The 24,028-nt window shown below is 53.2% G+C and overlaps 1 protein-coding gene across 8 annotated transcripts in view; it reads right to left on the bottom strand.

Moving 5' to 3' along the window:
• Window positions 1–23,258, bottom strand: part of Cacna2d2 (calcium voltage-gated channel auxiliary subunit alpha2delta 2) — a 131,300-nt gene extending 108,042 nt beyond the window's left edge. For 7 of the 8 annotated variants that reach the window (XM_063265241.1, XM_006243735.4, XM_063265242.1 and 4 more), the window contains exon 1: window positions 22,798–23,258. In XM_063265241.1, the coding sequence (XP_063121311.1) occupies window positions 22,798–23,012 (215 nt within the window). In that variant the 5' untranslated portion in view covers window positions 23,013–23,258. 8 annotated transcript variants of the gene reach the window in all.
• Between the last annotated feature and the right edge of the window lie 770 nt (window positions 23,259–24,028).

The following is a 24,028-nucleotide window of genomic DNA, read 5'->3' as shown; positions in this document are numbered from 1 at the left end:
GGCAATGCTAAGGAAAACAAGTTCCTCTGATTCTTCACCTAAACCAAGCCAAATTAGGAAGGCAATATCTGTGTCCTGGAGCTAAAAGGGACTTGACAGATAATCCATCTCGTTGTCGCGGGGATATGACTTTGTGGGTTCTAGGGCTTTGCCAGTGACCAGTGCTAGCTGGGAGGGAGGCGGATACACGGCACTGAGGAGCCTGATGAAGTGAGCATGTCTCAAGCATCTCTGTCTGGAGGCCAGAGCAACCACACACTAAGCCACGTTCAACCCTGACAGAGGCATGGTCGAGCTCAATCCCACAGAATGGTGTGGGGGCTTTGGGAGATGTATGAGAATCCATAATCTCACTCGCTCAAAGGTAATTGGAGCAAATCCTGCCAGTGTTCCTGTGGACGTGGACCCACAAGTCCAGGCCAATACCCCCTGGCCAGATAGTGCAGCTCACAGGTCATGCTCCAACAAAGAGGTCCCACTTGCTAGCGCCCCAGATCCTGGGGATTTTCCATCCTCTTCGCTGAAATGCCACTGCTTATCTCTAAGTGCTTGTAAGCGCCGAATTAGCAAGCTGGGGAGTCTGAGGGAGGAGGCTGAGGGCAGTGCAGCCAGGGCTGCAGCACTTCGTGACCAGTGTGAGTCGGAGAGGGTGGGAACTGTGTCTTGTCTTCCCAGGTGCCTGAACTTAGGGGCGGTAAAGACGTCACAGCCCTACTTCACAGATAAGAACAACAAAAAGACACTGGTGAGATGGGTACAGGGACATCCACTTAAAAAGAAGCCAGCTCCATTGGGTCCACCTGCCCTTCCTTCCAGGACAAGGCAGCGCCTGAGGAGCCTCAGGGGAGAGGCTGATACTGCCAGCTGCAGTCTTCGAGAGCTCTGTCCCCTTGGAACCTCAGCCTTCCCACCTGTCAACAAGGATAATAACAATTGTCTAAAAATTGTAATGGGGAGCCCGGGGGTATAATTCAGTTGGTAGAGTGTTTGCCTAGCTTCATATCAACCGGCTGTGGTGAAGCATTCTTGCAGTTGCAGAACTCAGGAGGTGGAAGCAGGAGGATCAGAAGTTCAAGACCAGGCTAGAACACACCCATAGGGGCTCCTTGATAAGCAGTAATCATATGGGACAGTCTCCCAAGGGCTAGACATCCGTACAGTATGACCTTTATTCTCACGATCTAAGGGCCTACTGAGGGCACGGCGGGGCACAAAGGGCGAGCGTGGTGTGGCAGGTTGACTCAGATCAGTAGGGAAGAAGCTGGAGTTGTGGAACCTCAGGCCTCAATCTCTAGACCCAAGAGGGAGGAGGAGGAGGAAGGGAGGGAGGGAGAGAGAGAGGGAGGGAGGGAGGGAGGGAGGTATCCCCATCAGGCAAGAGAACAAAGTCAACCCCATGTGAGGTGAAGAGCTGGTGCTGAGAAGCCTTTCAGTAAACAGAACCATCCAGAAGCCCTTTGGGAAGGCTGGGAGGTTCTAGTTCCAACCGCAGGTGGGGGCATTCCAGCTAAGGGGCCCCGCTGCAAATGCTCACCCCGAGGAGAGGGGAGGAGAGAGGAGGGCATGGGGGAGGAGAGGAGGCAGGGAAGGGACAGGAGAAAAAGAGAAAGAGCCCGTGTGCAGATGCAGCAGCATAGATTAAACTGTTGTTGGTTGTTAATTTTATATGTGAAGTTGTTGATCAGAATGTGATTTAATTGTACAGTATAATCCAGGCTTTTGGAATAAATTATGCAGAAAACTCATCTATAATTAAACAAATCAAAAAACCAGAGACAGGTGACACTGCAGGTTCACCCTCAGAGGGCACGGACAGTGTGGGTAGAGCTTGGACCCGGCAGAGGGACCAGAAAGGAAGGGAGGGAGGGGACTTCGCTCAAGAGCAGACAGAGGCCCAGAAGAGGCCAAGGCCTGCTGGGAGTAAGGGACTCAGACTCCTGAGTTTGCCTCTGCCAGCCTTTCTCACCACACCTGGAGGTATTTTTCCTCCCCATCAAAACCCTGCCGCCCCTGCCAGGCAGCCTGTTTCACCAGGGGCTTTGACTGAGCGGAACAGCCATCCTTCGAAAGGGCGAGGGGTGCATCCTGCGGGTGAGCAGCATGTGGAGCAGGAAGGCAGGTGCTAGGACCAGGCTCAGCTGGTGCAGACAACAGTGTGAGGGAGCAGGCATGCAGCTGAAGCTTCTGGCTGCCAAGGGCACAGTGAACCAAGCTTGGCACTGGTAAAGGCCCCAGGTCTCTTGCCTCTCTCGTGACAGGCTGGCCAATTATTCTCCCAGCTTTGGGGGAGGTAACGATTTAAAATAAAGTGCTATTCAATTATTCTGATTATATTTCAATTGGCCTGCCACCTCCACCTCATCTCCTTCACGGGCTTCTGAAAGAGAGAAAGACAGGGCAAGCCCGCGAGTAGGAGATGGGGAAAACGGACCAAAGATTCCTGAAGAGCCCCAGCCGGGCTAATCTGGCCAGAGGAAGATAAGCTGGTGGTATTCAGGGAGTCTATTACTCCATGCTGGCCATGAGGGATATGCCTTCCTCAGTGGCATTCAGAGCTCTAATAGCAGCTGCGAACAACCTCCCCTCTCCCAGGCTGCACCCCTACCACAGGCAGCAGAAACCCCAAGGCTGTCTTGAGAATCATAGCATCCTCAGGGCTACCTTTCACACCATGTGTGCGGACGTTCCACTGTACCCTGATGCCTAGGTCCAGCCCTTGCTATTCCTAACTCTTCAGTCAGATGTACGCTCTCAGGTTTTCCCATCTGGAAAAGGAAGATGAAGCCAACTATTCTCTTCTACTTCCAGGCCCAAAGAGAAGGCAAGTGGAAGTTTGCCTCATGCAAGGTGCTCTACCAAGGACAGCTATCCTATACATATATTCAGCTTTCTGGCTGCAGGGCCATCTTCCCATCTTCCAGTCACCCTCAGATGGGCCTCCAGGAAGGCTATACCCTCCCTGTTTCCTGTTTCTGAAAGCCCTAGGGAAGAGAAGGTACTGCTGGGCCCACTGCACCCTTCTTACTACTGGGCTCCTGCATTTTTCAAAGTTCAGCACTGGAGGGGGCCCCACCCCGATCTGATCAGTCTCTCATGGATGACAAAACTGGCAGAGGGCAACAGGCTAAGTCAAAGTGACTAGTTCTCCAGAGGCCTGATGGGCAAAGCCACCAAAGACGGTTAAGACCAGAGATGTGGCACTGGCTTCATACAGGATGTGCCACGGTGGGCACGAGGCCAGAGCAAGATGGGAGCACTCGTGCTGGGCTGATCATGGTGGTGTAAGACTTCCCACCTTACACCCTCCACCCTCGCTCCAAATTCACAAGCAGATAAACTGAGGTACAGGGCTCAAAGAGGTACTAGGCATCATCAACCTGTCTGTGACTCAAGGGGACCTTCAGAGTGAGAAACACAAAGCTCCCCAGGGCCACCCCACCCCCAGCCGGTGCAGCCCATTTGTCACTGGGGACTCACAGACCCTGGGAAGCTGGCAGAGGCTAGAGCCACTGATGCTTGAATTAGTACAAATCCACTGCCTCGTCTACTCATCTACGTGTGTCTTGGGACCCTGCCCAAATACTGCTTCTTAATGAGGTTATTAATTATGGGGCTGTCCCTTCCTTTTCTTTGCTGAAAAAGAACTTTTCCTTCTAATTGGTTGCCTGGCTGGGAGGCAGCAAACTTGTACCCTGCCCCTGCCCCCACCCTTCCCCAGACTAGTCTTTCGGCTTTAATTAGGGCACTGGGTCCATCCAATATTTACTCATAACAGCCTGCTGGGGGCTGGGAGAGGGGCAAAGGAACAAGTGTTGGAGTCAGGGAGTCTCCTCACTCAGGGTCAGGAGAGTCCAGGTGGCCCACTTGGCCCAGACAGGCATGGAGGAGAGCCAGGTCACAAAGCAAATAACCACACCTTCTCTCATCACCAATAGTGAAGAAGCTGGTCCACGAGCAGGAAGAAGCATGAAAGTTGGGTAAGGCTTTAGTTAGGGACAGGGGACTGAGAAAGATTTCCCAGTGGCTGTTAGGGATGCTGTTGAAGGTCTAATTAGGGATGGTGTTGAAGGTCTAGTTAGGGATGATGTTGAAGGTCTAGTTAGGGATGGTGTTGAAGGTCTAGTTAGGGATGGTGTTGAAGGTCTAGTTAGGGATGGTGTTGAAGGTCTAGTTAGGGATGGCATTGAAGGTCTAGTTAGGGATGGCGTTGAAGGTCTAGTTAGGGATGGTGTTGAAGGTTTAGTTAGGGATGGTGTTGAAGGTCTAGTTAGGGATGGTGTTGAAGGTCTAGTTAGGGATGGTGTTGAAGGTCTAGTTAGGGATGGTGTTGAAGGTCTAGTTAGGGATGGTGTTGAAGGTCTAGTTAGGGGAGCTGGAGAGATGGCTCAGTGGTTAAGAGCACTGACTGCTCTTCCGGAGGTCCTGAGTTCAATTCCCAGCAACCACATGGTGGCTCACAACCATCTGTAATGGAATCCGATGCCCTCTTCTGGTGTGTCTGAAGACAGCTACAGTGTATTCACATACAATAAATAAATAAATCTTTTAAAAAAAAAGGTCTAGTTAGGGATGGTGTTGAAGGTTTAGTTAGGGATGGTGTTGAAGGTTTAGTTAGGGATGGTATTGAAGGTCTAGTTAGGGATGGTGTTGAAGGTCTAGTTAGGGATGGTGTTGAAGGTCTAGTTAGGGATGGTGTTGAAGGTCCATCTGAGTCTCACTTCTACGTCCCCAGGTGTAGGTATGATCCCCTCTTTCAGGTCTCGATGGGGTTTTCTGTAACACTGAGAGAGCCCTAATGTGGATTGCTCTAGCATCCAGGGGAGCAAATTCTACACAGTAGGGAGATGAGCTGGAGAGACCAGATGGCACAGGGGAGAAGGAAGGTTTGCAGTGGGGAAGAAAACAGGGTGCAGGAGACTGAGGAAGCACTGGTTAGGGGCCCTGACCCTGACAGAGGGCAGGCCAAGGGGATAGCCTGCTGGGTAGAGAACCCAACATCCTCCATATACCAGGCCATTCTCTATGAACCCACGCACATCTCAGTTTTCTGGTCAAACAGGGGAACCCCAAGGTCCCCCAGACCATGAGAATTCATGTCTCAAGAGGTGTGATGCAGTTCTTTCTGCCAGGGGTCTCCCAGGGACTGTGCTGCATTATCTTAATTAACTTCTACAGCCAGATCCTTGTCCCCAGTCCTCGGAGGGGGACAAGACACCAGTCTTCAATGTCCAGCTGCTGGTGTGATATGGACACTTGGGCATCTAGCAGGTCTCTGAATGTGTATGAAGCTGAGACCTTGACCTTGCCTCTGGGGCCACTCCATATCCCTCAACTTCTTACCGCTGCTGATGGTCACCCCTCTGTTTAGGCCAAAATTTTTGGAGTGACTGGGAACCTATTTTCCCCTCACACCCACATCTAACCTATTGTGCAAGTCCTACCAGTTCTCCCTTCTCATTGCGCCCTTCCCATCCCCATTAACCACCTCTGCCTCTACCCTCAGTCTCCACCTCCAGTCCGGCCTGGGTGACCATCATCTCCCCTGGCACTGGATGCAGCTAGCTTACTGGTTGCCAGCTTTTGCCTTGGCGTCTGATCTCCCCAGTTTCTTGATCACACATAGCCGATTCCCTTTGGAATGGTGTTCCTCCCTTCTTACGGACACAGCCTGGAGCTCACAGTATGTCTTAGAACATACTGTTCCCCCCGCCTAGAAGAGTCTCATTGGTAGCATACAGTCCTCTTCCCGTCTTCAGACCTCCACATACACACCACCAGCTCAGCAAAACCCACCTTAATTCCATCTTTAAAAAAAAAAAACGCAATCTCTCCCCTAGCAGCAACTGGTCTCCATTCCTCCTGGAAGGTCAGTGCTTTTAACTAGCCATTTTCTCCTCTGCAAATGCTTCTGCCTTGGGCTGTGAGCCCTGAGGGTAGACACTCCAGATCTCTGGGCTAGAGAAACAGGTCCTTGACTAAGCAAACACACTTCCCCTGAGACCAGCTGACCTCCCGGCTGACCTGCTCCAGCCTGTGAGAGGCCAGCTCTACTCGCTCACGAATGAAGGCTGCCTCAGAACTAACCCAGGAGGCCCTCCCTTCCCCTGGCTCCTCTGTATGAATTATTAAGACTCATTTATGATAGGCCTGCCCAGGCCTGTGGCTTCCCTGCATAATTCATGGCTCTCTCAGAAGGGTGGTGCGCTGGCACGGACACTTCGTCCAGGAAGCAAGAAGAAAAGTGCAGAGGAGTAACCCAGACGGGGCTGTCCTCCATCCTGTGACCCCCGCCCCCAGAGAAGGCCATTCAGGGTCTTCACCGACCCTGTGGCCCGAGGTGCTCTCATGTCCACTTGGGCTCTGGTGCCCTAAGTCAAAATATATTGGCTTTGTGCAAGCATACATTCTTTCCTGTCTGTGCCTCAGTTTCCCATCTGTAGACCGATAAGTTTGGGCCATACAAGTGGTTTTCAACAGCCCTGGCAGTGGGGCCTTTTGTTTTCCAGATAAATTCTACGTAGAGTCCCAGAGTCTTGCTTAGAGGTGTACACACTTTAGTTTCCCTGCACTATGTTGAGAAGTCCTGATGTGTGTTTATAGCTCATTGCGTAAGGGTAGGGTCTGGAATCCTTTCCTGAGGTCCTGGGAAAAGCCAGCCACTTCCCTGGTCGCAGTGACTGCCAGCACTCAGGTATCATTATCTGTGACGGTCCCAGTCCTGAGCTTGGACTCAACAGTGAGCAGGAACAACTTAGGGAATAACTGAGGCCTCGGGACAGAGGGGAGGGCTCCAGCCATGGTACTGGGGATAGGCTATTATTTCACAGGCTTCCTAGGCCTGCAGCTACCTGCACCAGGCACTGAAACCTCTTCTGCTGGTACGTTCTTGGAGTCAAGCTCCACCCAGACCCATTTCACAAACTGGTAAGCTGAGATCCCTCAAATTGGCTCCTAGGAGGTTGCCACATGACCACCACCCTGTGTGCCTAGCTAGGCAGGTGCCAGGATGGAGTAGCCTAGCTAGTCTCTGGAGGTACAGAACAGGTCTGAGACACCTGTAGAGGTCACCAAATAAGCCAGGGACAGCACGTGTGTGACACCTTCCCATCCCTGCCCCACTCAGGAGCTCAAGCCTCCCTAGGGGTGTCAGGACAGACCCCATTCACATTTCACCAGCTACTCTGGTCAGATTCTGTGATTCACAGTCCCCATCTCCCCTCCGTGCATTCCTCCCCTCCCCCAGTGTGAGTCAATTCCTCACTGAGCTACAAATAGCCGTCCTGTTTGTCCTCAGTGTGGTTTCATGCCTCAAGGAGGACAGAGACCCCCATCAAGATCCATTATTTCCCCCTCAGTTCCTAGGCCCCCTGAAGGTCTTCAAGTACAGAGGGGAACACAGGCCAAGGCTTCAAAGGCCAAGCTATTAAGGACAGCTCTGTTCCCTAGCTTCGTGCCTCCTCTATCGGGCCCAGTCACCTCTGGCAGAAAGCCCTCCTGGATTTTCCTGGCACACACCGGCACACCACCACCCTACAAATCCACAGTCCTTACCATGTTTTACCAACCTCACCTTAGATTGAGGCTGCAGTCTGGGTCTATAACCGTCCTTCTTGTAGAGCTTAGTTTAGAGCTTAGCAAAGAAGTCTTGTGGAAACGTCTGGGGACGACAGATATCTTCCCAAACTGGTGCCAGGTCTGACCCCCCTCCCCACTGCAGCAGGAGAGAAGCTTCACCCTCAGCAGACACCCACCCAGGAAACAGGGGTGTAAAGCACCCACTGTGTGCTAGGTATTCTCTGTGATTGCTACCAAGATAAACAGGCAGGTGCAAACCAACTCATACCCACTCCACAGACACTTCACAGACTCTGACGCCTAGAGAGGCGGGCCAACTCACCCAAGGACGTCCACCCAGTTGGCACAACCAGATTTGAACCTGGTAAAGTCTGACCTCAGAGTCCTGGCCTTGCCCTGAGACTACAGACCTCTTTACCTGCAAGGTGGATTTCAATAACCAAAATTAGGGAAGAGGGGTGGTCATTTAAAGGCTGTCTTTCCTTGATTACCTTTTCCACCCCTGCAGCAGAGACCTTTGTCACCTCAGGCTAAGCCAAAGCACAATGAAGAAGCCGTTCCTCGTATCCCAGTGGACATACGGGGCTATAGAGTGTTGTCTCTGCAGGGTAGAGGTTGCCCCACAGAGCCTCCAGATCCACAGTAGGAGCCCAATGCAAGGAAGAGTCAAAGACTCACTTCCTCTGATTTCCTTCCTCATAGACTGACTTCTCCAAGTGAGCCAAGCCACCAGCGGCACCTGCCTTGCTTTGTACCCCTGGCCAGTTAGCGACTTGGAAGCTCAGTGTGGGTTTCCCTCTGAGACCTGCATCGATGACGCACACCAGCAGAGGAAGGGGTTTCGCATGAGTTCCTCCTCCTCCGGCATCCCTAGAGTGACCAGGCAGAGAGGAGATCGCTTTGCTTGGTGAACCCACACTGTCCCTCAGGGATGACTCAAGGACAGGCAAGTGGGTGAACCAGCAGGACTCAGAACTAGCAAATGCTTCACAGGTATCTCCAGCCTTCTGCAAAGCCCTAACTCACCGTTTCACGCCGCACTCGCCATTAATCCGTGCGTCGGGATGGTTAGTGAGCACCTGCTATGGGTGTAAGGGTGGGACTCTGTGGTCAGCAATGCAGGCCTGCCCTTGGGAGCTTGGGATTCAAGCAAGGCGGGAAGACTTCTGACCATGAAGAGGAGCCCCGAAAGCCCTGGGGGACGAGGTGATTACTTAACAGTCTGACTTTAGCCTGGGTCAGGTTGGGATAGTTCCACTGAGCTGGAGGGCGGTGCATAATAGGGCATGGCTTCGCAGAGCTGGGAGTGAGCTCTGTCCGGTGATGCTCATTGGTACCCACCTGCCATTCCTGGCACCAAAGCAGGCTGCTCCCACACAGAAGCCTAAGAAGTCCAACCCTCAAGTACATGCTGAGAAGGGTTGCAGGCTCCCAACAATGCGGTCTTAGGAAAATAGACACGAGCAGAGGGTAGTAAACTCAGGAGTCATGGAGCGGGACCCTACTCAATTCCTGGTCCCCAACGTAGACAGGTAATAGCTGAGCCAGGACCAGGAGGACCAGGAGGAAAGAACAGGCTGGCAGGTAAGGACACCATGTCTCAGGAGTGGACTCCGTTTCTTCTCTCAATCACTCCACAGGACACGAATCTGTGCTCATCACACCCGGGCCCCACTGGTGACCCTGTTGGCCCATGCATTTCAATATTGCAGCGTATACTCTATCACTAGTAACCTTATTCCTGAGGCAGGGGCGTAGGTACTAAGGCTCAGTCCCGGTGGCAGAGGCTGGGTTCAAACTTCATACGTACTTGAGGATGACCTTGAAATTCAGAGCCTCCTGTCTCTACATCCAGAGCTCGGGGTTACAAGCCTGTGCCTCTAAGCCCAGTTCGCATAGTGCTGGGACTTGAACTCAGGACCTTGTACATTCTAGGCAAGTGCTCTACAAACTGAGCTACATTCCAAGCCTAAGGCTAGAGTATTATCCTCCTCACTCTTAGCCCTGCTGCCTTTCTTAGAACAGCCCACAAGGCTCTTAGCATTTTTCTGGTATTTTTTTTCTTACTTTCTGGTTCTCTATGTGAATCCCCTCTGTAGACTTCTAGGGATCCAGAGGTATATCAAGAAGGGGCTTCATGGACCACCCAGAGGCTCCACTTCCTACAGCACCTCCAGGGTGGTGGTCAGGCAGAGAGGAGCTACGTGTCATTAAAACCTCAGCTGTTGAGAACAGGGTTAAATGAACAGGACCAAAAAAACAAAAACAAAAACAAAAACAAAAACACCCCATCCAATCCCCTTTAAAGATGACATAACTACAGCACCGAATAATTGGAAGTCCATAACTTAAGAGGCTGACTTTGTGATTCCTTAGTTCCTTTCCACCCCAGCCCTTGCCGCTGCTTCAGATCTTCTAGCCCATAGTAGGTATACACACCAAAGAAAACAAAAATCAAAGCTACAGGTCCCTCCAGATGGGCACGTGGAATCTCCACCCTTCTTCATTTTAGAGTAATGGCCTCATCCGTACGCCACCAGTCTGGAAATCACCTGTGAAATATATTTCTCCCGGCACTAGCTCAGGAACCATGTAAATCACTCGATTTAATGGCCTCTGGGATTGTTCCCTGCCACCCACTTCCCAGAAGCTCTGAGCTAAGAAACCGGGACTGTGGGGCAGCAGGCTGCCTGGCCCCAGTCATATGGCCTGGCTTCTAGGAACTGCTCAAAGGGGCAGCAGTATCTAAGAGCAGGGGAAGGGAAACGGATCAGCCTGTCAGGGGCTTCAGCACCTGGGTCTGGAACCACGCACAAGGTGCACATCTCTCAGATTCTACTCTTGCTTTCTGCCTGCCCCCACAACAAATCTTCAGGGGAAAGAAGGTCTGTGTGGTTTTCCAGAGCCTCTATGACCTCAGCTGAGGAGGGTCCAGAGCCATTGGAATGGCCAGGGACAATAGGTAACATGGACTATGGTGTCTCCACATTCCCTGGATATTCCATGATGCGCTGGCCAATAAGGCTTACTCCTTGTTCAGTTACACTTATATGTCTTCTTCACTGTCTATCTTCCCCACAGACTGTGAGCAGGAACCCTCCAGAGAGCAGGAACCCATTTAGCTCAACACACAGCGAAGGGCTTAAGTTAGGAGGTGGATGTAGAAAGATAGGCAGGCAGTCCATGAAGTATTCATCAGGGCAGATGGGACTTGGGCAAGCATCTCTGCAGAGGATCAGAATGGAGGTAGTGGGTTGGCCTTCTCAGGAGGCCAGGACACCCCCACCCCCAGGAAATGTGGAGAGATTTGGGAACAGCATGTCCTCTTACCATGGACAGGGAGACTCTTTGGGGCCAGTTCACCACCCGCTTCACCCTTGTCAAGCAGAAAGTTCATTTACTTGCCTATTTTTTCCTCTAGGCTAACCTGGGCTCTAGCGAAATACTAGTTCTGGTTTGGGAAGGTAGCTCAGTGGGCAGGGCATTTGCCTGGCATGCACAAGGCCCTGTGCTTTGTCCCTGGCACCACAGAAGCCTGGTGTCCTGGCGCATGCTGTAATTCCATTGGAGGTAGAAGTTCAAGGTCCTTCTTAGCTACACAGTGAATTTGAAGCCTGTGGCCAGCCTGGGCTACCTTGTCTCCAAATGAACAAAGAAGGAACCTGCTAATCCACACCCCCACATTAAATGCTATATTCCCCTTTCACCTCTGAGCAGCCACTGCAACAACATCACTGAAAGACAGGAGTGTGGGACGCAAATTGTACAACCAGCAGCCAAATCAGGCCCCCGGGAGGCTCCACCCCAAACTGTGGAGAAACCTGCTCCAGTTTCTACAGACGTGACTGGTTTGCCCTGGGGCCACCCATGCGGATCATGAGCTACTTGCTTTGCAAACATTTATTGAGCACTTGAGAGGCAGGATGTGGGAGCTGAAGGCAGTGGCCATGGGCACACAACCTTGATGGTCACATATGGGACGCAATGGATCCTGAAGTATTCTAGACTGTCGTGACCCTCATACGGAGTTGTGGGGAGGTTTCGGAGGACAACGATTCCTTGCCAGGAACTAAGAAACAAGCAGACATTAGCTGCACCACAGGTGAGCTTGCTTGGGGCTGATTGGACCCTCTGAAGTCCTTCTCAGCTGCCCCCATCTTCATAGTAGGTGGAAAGCCGTATCTGGTACCACAGTGGGCAGAGACTCCCGTGTTAGCCCTGGACAGTATCGGTGTCTTCCAGACTCCTGGACTGTAGGCACCGTAAACATCAGCTTACAGGGCAGGATACAGATGACAGACACGCAGATGAGGAGTGTCTTCAGCTGCTGTAGGATTATTGCTTTGGAAGGGCCTGGAAATGGTGAGACCCCTGAGACCCCTGAAGCTATCGAGGCTTGGCAGGAGGCACAGACTGCTGCAGTCAGCTGGGCAAGGCTGAGGCTAAAGTGGTCCAGGAGAAAGGGGGAAGAGGGGATTCCTGAGATGCTCTTACACAAGCCGTTGGGCTTTCTGGGCCTGACCAGGGTTTGGTTTAAGTAAGTGGGTGTGTTGCCTCACACCCTCAGGTCTCCCTGCCTGCCAGATGCTGGGTGCGGCCTGGAGCAGAGGGACTAGAGTGGGTATTTGGGAATGAGCCTCACAGCTCTTCCCTCTACTCCACATGCACACAGTGCCATGACTTCCAGCAGGTGTCAGAAATAGGTGTGGCTCACAGGACAGAAGAACTCAGGGCTTTGCCAAACAGAGTTCAAGTCCTTCCCTTTCTGGACCCAAGCGGCTCTGGAGGACCATACCCTCATGTGACAGGTGGGGAAGCAATAACCCAGGAGCACCAAACCCAGGAGTTAGAAAGAAGCCACGGATGAGTGCAATGAAGACCCGGGAAAACGGGCATCAGCTCACGGGAGCACAGCTTATCAGAGCATGTGTGATTCATCGGGAGAGCCAATCAGTGATGCCCTAGGTATTTCCTAATGCCTAGGCACTAATACAGTCCCACTATAGGCACAGGTACAGCCCCTCCTGCAGCCACCCTCCCTCTAAAATGAGGAAGAAGTCTCACAGACACTGAAGTCTGGGTGTTCCCTGTGGTCATGGCCGTGGGGTATATATGGCAGCTCATTTAAGCAGACCTGCCGCTTGGCTCTACATCATCAGGATACGCCCCTCTGCTGGTGGCTCTATAATATCCAACAGCTTCCTGCTGTCTAGAACGGACTGTCCTTGCCTTCACGGAGAAACAGAAATGGCCTGAATGACCTCCTCCAGGCCATGACTGACCAATATCAACTGGTACAACATAGCATCTTGGTGGGTTGAAGTCTAGGCTCTGCCTCAACCTCTGGAAGGTTCAAGCATTGTCCCTTCATAGGGCTCTGTTTCTCCATTTATACCTCACAGGAGTTAAAGTAGACAAGCCGGCACAACAAATACCACTGATCCACGGTTACACCGCAGGTGAAGGCAGGGATGTCCTACTGGGTCCGTCAATCTCTGAGATGCCTTCGTCTCCAGAGCTGCTGCAGGCCCAGAGAGAGATCCAGAGGCCCCCATGACAAATCTTCCCAGGCCTTCATCAGAGAAGGTCAGCCCTTGCAGACCGCCATAAGTGATGACATAACCCAAAGGTACTGTGGCCAGCGGGTGCCTGGAGTGCTTGGGTCCTGAGTGCAGAGTGGGAACCCTGACCCGCCACTTGCTATCTGTGAGACAATAGCATCACTTAGGCTTGCCGAGAATGCCATCCTCTTGTGTGTGTGTGAACTGGCTTCATTGGACAGCATGTATGAAACACACTACCAGGGCCCCGGCTCTCAGAAACTGATGATGTGGATAAAATAACTACTTCCTCGCTTTCTTGACTACGTCTCCTTTCCTCTTGTCTTTTCTCCACCTCTTCTGCTTTCTTAGCACCTCCCTGCACCTCTTGCCTAACTCCATAGCAGCCACGGTCTTCCTATCTTCCATCAAGCCAGCCTCCTTGCTAACAGAACCCAAGTCTGCCTGCAGAATCTCCTCCTCCAGCCCCAAGGTGACCCCATCCTCAGCTCAAGGGTAAATCCTGATTAGCCTGAACCAATCACAGCATGCCTTCTCCATTGCCAGTGATTGGTTTAGAGTGGGCATGTGACCCAGTGCTAGCCAATGAGGTGTAAGGGAAAGTAGGCTGGGGGGCTTCTAGGCAAGGCTTCCTCTCTTAAGAGAAACTCGAAATTTCTCCTGTTCTGTACATTAAGTCTGGTTCTGATATGATGCCTGGAGCTTTGGCAGCCATCTTGTTGCCATTAGGGAAGTTGACCAAAGATAGCCAGCCGTCGCCAAAGTAAAGCCAGCCAAGCAGAGCACAAGGGGAGGACTCGGTTCTCATTGACAGCCCATATTTAGCAACTTTGTCAGAGGAGGAAAGGCCTCACCACAGGAGAAAACCTCATCTAGGGGTTGCCAAGGTGAACAGAGATGTAGTTTTGTTTCCTCATCCCCATCACCAAATACTTACGTTCCTCGGATTCAGTGTCCAAGGTGGCGACAGTCAGTACAATCCCTTCCTCTTCCACAGATCTCATAAAGAGACCTACTACTGGCACACTACTAGTGCGGGATTATAGGAGAGACAGACAAGGTGTGGGGAGCAGAAGCACGGACATTCAGAAGACCAACTGTCATGGTTACAGAAACCCCCGTAAGTCGAGACGTCTGGGTGAAGGCCAGGAATCGGAGAGGTCAGAAAGCCTACTAGGACCTGCAAGTGGCTCTACCTAGCTGGAGAACAGACATTCCCAGGGTTAGTGGCAGCCTAGGCAAGGATCTGAAGTCCAGGATTGGACTTCTGGAGTCTAGGTCACTACTAATCCTCATGAGGGGACGCTGCAGCATGGGGAGGAGGGGCCCCAGGAAAGAAGGGAGCCCGCCCGGCCCCTGCTCACAAAGAAGACAGGGAAGGGACCTCTGTGAAGGCTCTGCCAGCTCCTTCACAGTTTTAATAACTGAAGTTGGGGGCGGGGCCAGAGTGGTGCCTGGTTGTTTGTTTGTTGGAGCTGATGGCGGCACTGAGCCTGACCTTTAAGGCTTCAAATGCAGCATTTCAGGCAGCGCCAGCGGGAGAACGCAGCTGCGGAAGGAAGTTATCAAGACTGAAATGCCACGTCAGGCTGGAAACTCGAGGCAGAGCAAGGGCCTCTACCTGTCTGCGGCACACGCCTGTCCCTCAGTGCCCACCCTCCCACTTAGTGGCAAAGATGTCCTTCCCAAGGAGACCCAGAAGGCTTAGGTGACCCTTTAACAGCACAGGGACATTGGCGTCAAGTCCTGCCTCCCCCCAACCCCCAAGCTGAATTAGGAATTGGAGCATCACACCACTAAGGCCCTCTACTGAAGTGTGCCCAAGGAGACCTGCTTGGTTCCAACTGCTCCCAGGCCACAGATACGGCTATTTAAGACAAATGATTGCATGTTCCAGTAAGCAGATGGCTATGTGAGGGATCATCCTTTAAGCTCTACGCACTGAGCCTGAGTGCCTGAAGGCTCACTTCCCTCTCCTTGGGCCTCAGTTTCCCTGCATATGAGACCGGGGCATCTGGCTCTCCTGCTTTGGTGGCTGTGACCCTCCTAAGTCCAGGATACATGCAAGGCCCATAGTGCCCAGCTGATGTCACCCAGGTTCCTTGCCCCTTTAGAAACACCCTCTGCCCTACAGGCCCCTGGGCCAGTTGTAAGGACCTCCTTCCTCCCTTACAGAAACCCCTTCTCAAATTGTATAGAACCTTGGGCCATCCCACCTTCCAACATACTGACCTTGAGAACACTAATGAAGTTAAACTTACTGGTCCTTTCAGACACAAGGACCATTGGGTCAGAATCTGGATCCCCTCCAAAGGCCAGTGTCCTAATGTAGGGTACCAGGACAGCCAATTTCACAAAGATTCAGCACATAAAAAAAAAATCCATCCTTGGATCTCACTAGAGATACTCTGCATTGAGCACACAGGGTCGACAGGTTCAAGTTTAGATTCTGAATGGTGACTGCTGACTGCCTGGGTATCTTGCATCGGGCAGGCACCTTAACCCTGCTACAGATGTCCCTTGCCTTTCAGTATGCCAATGAGAAGTGTGCAGAGAGGGAAACCTACCATCTTAGGGTCACACAGCAATAGGCCTTCCAAATTGCCAGAACCCTGCCCTTCTCCATGTGACCCCCCTACAGCCTTTCTCCACACCAGGGCTACTTGCAAAGACACTTCACTTCTCAAAGGCCGCACACAGCACAGAGCTCCTCTGAGTTTCGAGTCTTCCAGTGAATCTGAACACTGTTCAGTTTGCAGAAATTTGAATTACAAGGACATAGCCTCTGTGTGTTTTCTTTGCAGACTGTCATCCTGCCAGTTGGTAGATGATCAAACTTTCTAACTCAGCCTTAACTCAGGCTGTTCCTGACATAAAAGTTTGCAAAACATGGGTCTTCACAAGCAGGAGGCTTTGTTTCTCACTGCCAACGTTCGCCCACCAAGTTCTGGCATTCACATCAAAGGCAGGTACAGAAGGTGGGCACTGCGAGCACATTCTGGCTGCAGAGATAAACTGTCATGTGCCTGCACTACGCACACATATGGAGGCGTGAGCACAGGCCACATCTGAGTTCATGTGTGCCTGTATGCATATACCTGCACCTGTGCATATATACAAGCAAGTATACATATATACACGGGCATACAAACCTCACGCTAGCACAAATACACCTAAGCACACACCTACTCACAGGCACACAAGTAGATGTGTAAGCAAGTAAGATGTATGGATCCAATACATCTGCAAAGGCATCCACGAACACAGGGATGTAGACAATCCTATCTACAAGCCTACAAGCTTACATACGCACTCAGGCCAAGGTGGGCCCAGGTCCTTATCGGATCTAACTGAATACTGGATGCCGTAGGTAAGGGGACAGGTGCACTCAGGGCAGGCACAGCTGTGTTTGAGTACCCAAGGTCATAAACTACTGGACAGAGCGCTCTCAGGGGCATTTCGAGAGGGCATTCCTCAGAAAGAACTAGCCACCTATCTGGAAAGGAGTAGCCCAGTAGAAACAAGGGGCCCAGGATCTAAGGAAATGGAAGGGAGGTGTATTGGGGTGGGGACGTCCCCTTTCCTGTCCCCTTTGTCTGATGAGCATCACTTTTCAGGTTGGGAGAGATGGTTAATGACCAGCAGGAAAGATTTCCTCTCCTCCTCTTTCTCTGCTAAACAATTAGGCTAATCTGAGCCCAAAGTGGGTCAGTCAGAAGCAGAGAGACTTCAAGGAACCCAAGGCACCAGGCCCAGACAACCTCATGCACACACAAAGAACAGGCCAGCTTGGGGTGGGTCACACTTCATCCCTGCCAGAATGGAGTGTAGAGAGGGGACAGAGAAAGATCCCCACACCTTGTCCTCTTAGAGTGCTGGAACATCAGAGTCATAAAGATCTGAGAGGAAAGAAAACTGAGGCCCAGGGGGGAAGGACCTTTGCCCAAGGTCACCGGGGAAGCTGTCTCCCTGAGTTTGCTGGGTTTGCTCTTGACAGCTGAAACCCAATCAAAGCAAGGAGTCCCACCCCACACACACACACACCTCCCACCCACCCACCCCCAGCTAAGCAAGGTCTCCTAGTAAGCCTCATTCCCACCAGGCTGTCACTAGCGCCAACAGTAGCCGGGGACAAAGAAAATCAGACCAGACCAGATAGCTAAGAGAGTCTGTGGGGTCATAGGGAAGAGCAGAACCAGGATAGGGGGATAGGATCTGGGGTGGGGACAACCACACGAACTGATGAGTCTCACAGGGGCAGGACAGGACTTGTCTGTATAAGGTCAGGCTCAAGCTGTGTGCATCCAAAGGACAGAACTCCTGATTCCTTAAGGGAAGTCCTAAGAAGCCTTCAGAAGCACTTGTGGGCCTTTCAGTCTCAGTGGTCACCTGTATTGACACCCTCCCCACCCCTGAGGTCCTTAGTGACATTAATGTGGTTCTTGAGGTTGCAAAGAATGAGAGGGGAAAAAAAAAGGAAGGTTAAAAAAAATTTTAAAGAAAAAAAAAGTACAAACCACACACACACTTCCCTGGGGGATCCGAATATTGATTCTGTAGCTTCTTGTTTAGATAGTGGGGACCAGGAAAAACAAACCTGTCATGAGGAGAATCTCCCCAGCAAGTTGCAGGCCTGCATCTGTGACAGGAAGGCCATCACTATTACCTTGGGGACCTTAGGCACCAGTGCCCCTCCTGGGCTACAGCCCAAATCACCGGAAGACACAGATTAAGGATTCCCAGGACATTTTGGAATGGGTCCAGGGCTGTAAGAAAGAACCTTTCCCAGAAAGAGACCCACCCTCATCCCATACACAATGTGACCCTGCAGGGCCCAGGCCTGCCTGCTTTGACCCCTAAAGCTGCAGGTAACCTCTTAATATCAGTGGGCCCTTAAGAACCTAGGGCCTTCCATCCCAACCCCACCTGTTGTGTGCAGATAGCACACTCTCTCGAGCACCCAGAAGCCTGGAGTCTTCTGAAGTCTTGTGGGCCTGGCAAAATAGTGGAGAGGCACCAACTTCGTATATGCATTAAAAAGCAGGCCTTACCAGCCCCCTGACCTTTTTTTATAGAATCATAATAGAATCTGGAAATGGAGTCAACACACACACACACACACACACACACACACACACACACACACGCTGCGGCTCAGCACCCTGCTTCGCAGGCTTTGCCACAATTAAAGTACTAGGACAAGGACAATTCTGGGGCCATGCCATGATGGCCAGCATGCACATAAGGAGGGTGGCATGTACAGTAGAGCTGATAGGGTAGCCTTGGCCAAAGATGGCCCCTCAGGCTTGCAGGAGACCCAGAGGAGAAAGAGGGACAAAGCAGGAAAGGTCACAGAGGCACGCTGTGGTTGGGGATGGGGAAGGGGGAGGGGGCGGGGTTGGGGAGAAGGGAGAAGGGAGGGTTTAGGGGAGGGTTCACCCATTCCGCCACATCCTCACCTTTTCATTTTTCTCCTAAAACACTTGGGTCTTTAGCTACTCTTCCCACCTCCTGGGCTCCCATCCTGACGTTCCCTTGGGGTTGACAGAACATCCTCCCTCAGTCCTTTCAGGAAATGTAGGCTTTTGTCAGGTCCTTCTCTCTTTGTGTCTCAGTACCCCAGTCTGGGGATCCTGAGGACAAGCTGGTAATACAGGTGAGCATGGGCTCAGTGAGGGGAACCCCATGAGCCCCGTAACTTCCTCCACCACCAGTCACCAATGATGGTCGGGCATGGGCCAAGGGCGATGTCTATTAGAGACAGGAAGGAAGTCAGAATCAGGCATGGGGGCACACAACTTTAATTCCAGTACTTGAAGGTCTACATAGTGAGACCTTGTCTCAATAAATTAATTAATAAATTAATTAATTTTTAAAAGTTAACCCAGGGGGGTACTCTGAATGACAGCCAGCTGAGGTTCCACGGCCTTGGCTTGTGAACAGTCACAGCCCTAGGGCCCAAGAGAGAGTTGTAGCTGCTCCCCGGAGGCTGCCCTTCCCCCACCGGCTCTCCCTGCTAGCCCTAAGATTGTATTATTTCAGTATGGAAAGATCAAGGCAAGGTCATCCCAAAAGAGAGGCCCAGCTCTAGAGGCCAAAATGGAGCATGGGAGGCTTATCCTTGACACCCAGCACGCCTCCAAACTGTGTCCTCCAAGAAGTTGACAGGGTCGCTGGATGCATTTGAGGCGCTGAGAACCGGCAGCATCTCCCTGCATTCAAGCAGAGTGGAGAAGGAGGCGCTTACTGCTGAAGGGCTCACTTGATCTACTTGTGATTCCCGGGTTACTCTGGAGTCAGTGTCTCCCCAGAGACGTGTGTGGTGAGGAATCTGGAAGAAGATTCCTCAGGCTGTGAAGATACCCATTTTAAAGTGGGTCTCTTCCCTTTCCAGGAGGTTAGCCCCACATTTCCAACCAAGAGGAGTAGCCAGAGGGTATGGTGTGGAGGGCAGAATGGTCGAAGTTCTCCCCCAAATTCTCAACCCCAGGAGGGGTGCAGGCACCTGGCAGTGGTGCATTCTACTGACAGCAGCAGCAGGCCTGGAAGCTTCGACCCTCCCTGAGAAAGCTGAGGCAGGTTGTTGGGAAGATGGGGGGATCCACACATGTAATATTGCCTCCCACCAACAGGGAGAGCCACAGAGAGGTGGAGATTTACTCCGAGGCCCAGACAGACGCGCGTCACCCACCATTAACCGTAGCTAGACTGACGCATGCCCCGTCACTGCGCTGTTCCTCATTTGCCCACCCAGAGGAGAAGCACTTATGTACTCTGACAGGTAGTCATTTGTTGGGGGGTGCAAGCCTCTGGGGCCTCTCACTGCTCCCCAACCATGACAGAGGAAGGCAGGCACAAAACCTACCCCATCACTAGAGCAGAGCTGGGTTAAGAGATGCAGCCGGGCGGGTACTCTATTCCACACTTAACCATTACTCCACTAAGCAGGGGACAGAGAACCCAGGGATAGCTCAAGACTGGGTGCAGGGACCCAATAAAAAGGACAAAAAAATGCAAGCAGGCCAAGTTAGGTACAGAGTGGTGAGAGAAGGTAAGACGAGAGGGGGCAGGGAACCCCAAAGCTGGAGTGTGGGGCAACAAAGAGAGACAGAATACATCAGGGTCATTAGCAGCAAGAGCTGCCTCTCAGCCAGCAGCACTGGCTGGCCCGGCCACTGGGGTGGGCATAAATGGGAACAGAATAAAGCAGGTAAGACGGAGTGTGTGCTGTGCTAGGACTCCATTCTCCAAGGCACAAGAATATACACAGCCTGGCATGACACATATATCTGAAACCCCGATGCAGATGCAGGTAGGGTGAGAGAGGCCCCTCTTCCTAAAACCAAAGTCCCCGTCCCCCCTCCAGGGGCAGCTCCTCTGCCCTTTGCAATCTAACGACTTGGTTCATTTCGCCCGATGGCAGACAGCCACGCTGCCAGAGCGATCACAGGGATAACGGCCACCAGATCCTAAACCTGCATTTGATTAAAACTGAGCAGTTGGAAAAGCTGAGCCCCTTCCCACGGCGCCACGCTCTGGAGGGTATTCTTCATCGCCGAGGGCCCTCCCCACGGAAGGCTTGTTACCCCAGACCATAAGGCTGATAATCCTATCTCCCATCTTGAAAATCCACCTGTATCAGTGTCCCCCTAGCCTGGCAACTCTGACCCAAGGAAAGGTTAAGGGATGCCACCCACCCCTGAGCGGCCCTTTTTGCCCTGTGGCCCCAGCAGCAGCAGCAGCCTTTTACGCCAGTTTAACAAAAGCCCTAACTCAGAACTAGCGCAGTCATTGGGAGGGGTCTACAGAGTCCCCTTCCTCCCTCCAAGGACCAGTATCTGCATCTGTGGGACCAGGGCAGCTGAAGGGCGCTGCCTGTCATGGCAAATCCTCCTGGATGTCACACATTCGTCACCTCTCCCAAGAGCCTCAACCCCTCTCTCATCCCCTAATTACGGTTTGCAAGACATGTCCCAAACCCTCGAATTAACTCCAACTCCATCAACAAGAGGAGAGTGTTCAGCTGGAAATGTGCGGCTGTAGTCACACCCTCCTTAACATCTTCTGGCTGGGAACAGAGGGGACAGGTGTACCCCGTGGACAGGGTCTTACAATGTCCTAAGGGAGACCCAGCAGCTGTGTGAAGCAGTGCACAGGCAGGGAAGGGGAGAGAGGTCAGAAGAGGCAGAAAGAGATGACTACTTCGAGGAGCTGGGAAGCTAAGAAAGAAAAAAAAAATGGCTTGGCTTTGAAAAAAAAAAAGAACAATAAAAACATGCTTTTGCTCTTTTTAAACACTGTAGTTTCAATCCAGCCTCACCACAGCAAATGAAAGACAATACCACAACCCACTAACCCTTAAACTTCCCCACACTCCCCCCATCCACTTGTGAAAAACCCAGACAGCTGACAGAGGACACGTCCGTGCGGCACCTGTAATTTGCCAACTGATCACCCTCCTGAACACGGGCTGTGTGAGGAGAGCGATGGTAAGGAAGAGGACAGAGAGGCAGACTCCGAGCCGAGCATCATCTGAGTTTGTTTTTTCCTCATCTGAGAGAACCTACCAGCTGAAGTAGGCAGGCTCTGTGGCAGAACCGGGGTCTCCTACCCAAGGGCAGAACTGCTCTTATGACGCAGACTAGTCAGGCTCTTTTCTGGGGCCAGACCCTTCCCTCTCGTGCCCAAACCTAGGCCAGGACATTCGTGAAGGAGTCTGGGGACAGGTGTCTCCTCAAAGCCGAGGACAGAAAACAGAAGCACGATGGTTGCCATGCCCCAAAGGGTGTCTGGACACTGGCATATGGCTAAGGCATGGTGTTAAGAAACAGATGTTGTCCTAAAGGCCACATGCAGAATACCCACTCCTTATCCAGACACATCTGCCCGACTTTGCCAGCTCTTGGGGAAGGTGAGGAGGCTCAGACTGACCATAACCACTAGCAGAACCTGGAAATGCTATTACCCAGTTGCTAACAGGAGCGACAGTGTCAGCATCAGGGGCAGGCAGGGGTCCTCCCCACCATTCACCTTCTGACCCAACCCCAGCACCTCCATCTCCTTATTGAGCTCTCCAGGGACGTCCTCTCAGGTGGGTGACCAAGAACAGGTGACATTGGCCAAAGCAAGAAGGTGCTGGTACCCTCTGCATCCAGCATCGCCCCCCACCCCCGCGAAGGAAAAGGCCCAAGAAGACAGGTGTGGATGTAACCCCACGTCTGATTCTAAAGCGCCAGGTTTCCACCAGGGATAAAACGCAGGGCAGATGCGTGGCTCTAAGTCTACCGGGCCGGGGTCGCTGGCCATTCTCTAGACCTACCCCAGGTTCCTCTATCACCGGACAGTGGCAGGAGTATCAGCTAGCAGACTCGACCCCCGCCCCATCTCTAAGCTTGAAGATGTTTTGCTCTGTCCCGTTGCGGGGGGTGGGGGCGATCTATGGGAAGCAGGGGCACCGCAAGGAAGTTTCGCGACGCAGCCAGAAGCTCCGGGACCCTGGCTGCCAGCCCACGGGGGTTTGTAGCCTCCAACCTCACTTGCAGCATGCCATGGGACCCAGAGCCCCCTCCTCGACACCCGGGGTGGAGGGGCAGACGCGGGCTGAGGGGCGCAAGGGAGCGCGGGGCTCCGCGGGGTCCCGCGGCTGGCCGAGGCCACTTACGTGTGCTGCTGGGGGAAGCTGTAGGCAGAGGCGCCGGGGGCGGTGAGCAGCGGTAAAAGCAGCAGAGGCGGCAGCAGTAGCAAGAGCGGGCGTGCGGGCCCGGACGCTGGGCCCCGGGGGTCAGGGCAGGGCCGGGGACCGCGACCGGGCCAGGGGCGAGCGGTCCGCACCGGGCCGGGCCAAGAAGCGCCGCAGGTCCGAGCCGGCACCGCCATGTTTCCATTCAAGATGCGGCGCCGCGGGGAGGGAGGGGGGACGGCGGCGGCGGCGGCGGGATGGAGGGGGGGGCGCGGGCGGCGGGCTGCGGGCGGCAAGCCGGCCTCTTCTCCACCTCCTTCTCCGCGCGGGGCCTCCGGGGCTGCACTGGCCGCAGCGCCTCTGCGGGCTGCGCGCAACGATATCCCCGCCGCGCTGGCTCCGAGCGCTTTGAGCGCCTGGCCCGGGACCTGCGCTCAAATAGCGGCCGCCGCCAACCTGCCGGCGCCGCCCTCCCCTGTCTCTCCCTCCCTCCCTCCCTCTCCTTGGCCGGCCCGCCTCCGCGCGCCCCCGCCGCGGCCACGCGCCCGCCTGTGCCCGCGCGCCCCTCGTCCCCGTTCACCCCCGAGCCTGCCCTACTGGCTCGCGCAACCGATCCGAATCCAAGCTCGCGAGTCCTGCGCCCCAGCCGTGGTCCCAGCGCCCAGTGCACGTCCCTGCCCCCACACCTCAGACCAGGGAACTCCTCTTGGCCCTTTGAGTGGTAACTCTCTCCTAGGCAGTCGCCCATATGACCCTTGTGGGGCTCGACCTTCAACAGGCTTAAGGCCTGGAGTCACAGGTTTAATGGTGGAATGGCAGGCTTCTGCAGACTACAGAGGAGGATGGGAGTACTGTCACACCCACAGTAGCTCCAGCTACCTCAAGATTTCTCCCTGTGGGGATCGGGGTGTATGTGGGGTTGGGGCGGGGGGTAGAGGGGTTGCACTTCCAGCCCTTGGTAGAAAAACGGATCTTGGTTCTCCTGCTTCCTTGGGAGGCAGTCTGAGTCCAGCGGCACAGATGTGAGGACTGAGGGAAGCAGGATGCCTCAGCTCTTGCTTTGCTCCTCTTTATTGACCAGACAACCCGTGCTGGGGAGCCCAAGCCTCAGCTCTCTGGACTTGCACAGCCTCTGGTCAGACTAGTCTAGAGGCAGGGAGCACAGCCTGGCATAAACCACTCCTTTTTGTCCTAGTGGGCCCTGGCACTTCTC

This window comes from Rattus norvegicus, chromosome 8 (assembly GCF_036323735.1).
Source record: "Rattus norvegicus strain BN/NHsdMcwi chromosome 8, GRCr8, whole genome shotgun sequence".
Lineage (NCBI taxonomy): Eukaryota > Metazoa > Chordata > Mammalia > Rodentia > Muridae > Rattus > Rattus norvegicus.
Note: the sequence above shows the minus strand (reverse complement) of the source record. Positions and strands in the feature narration are given on the sequence as shown.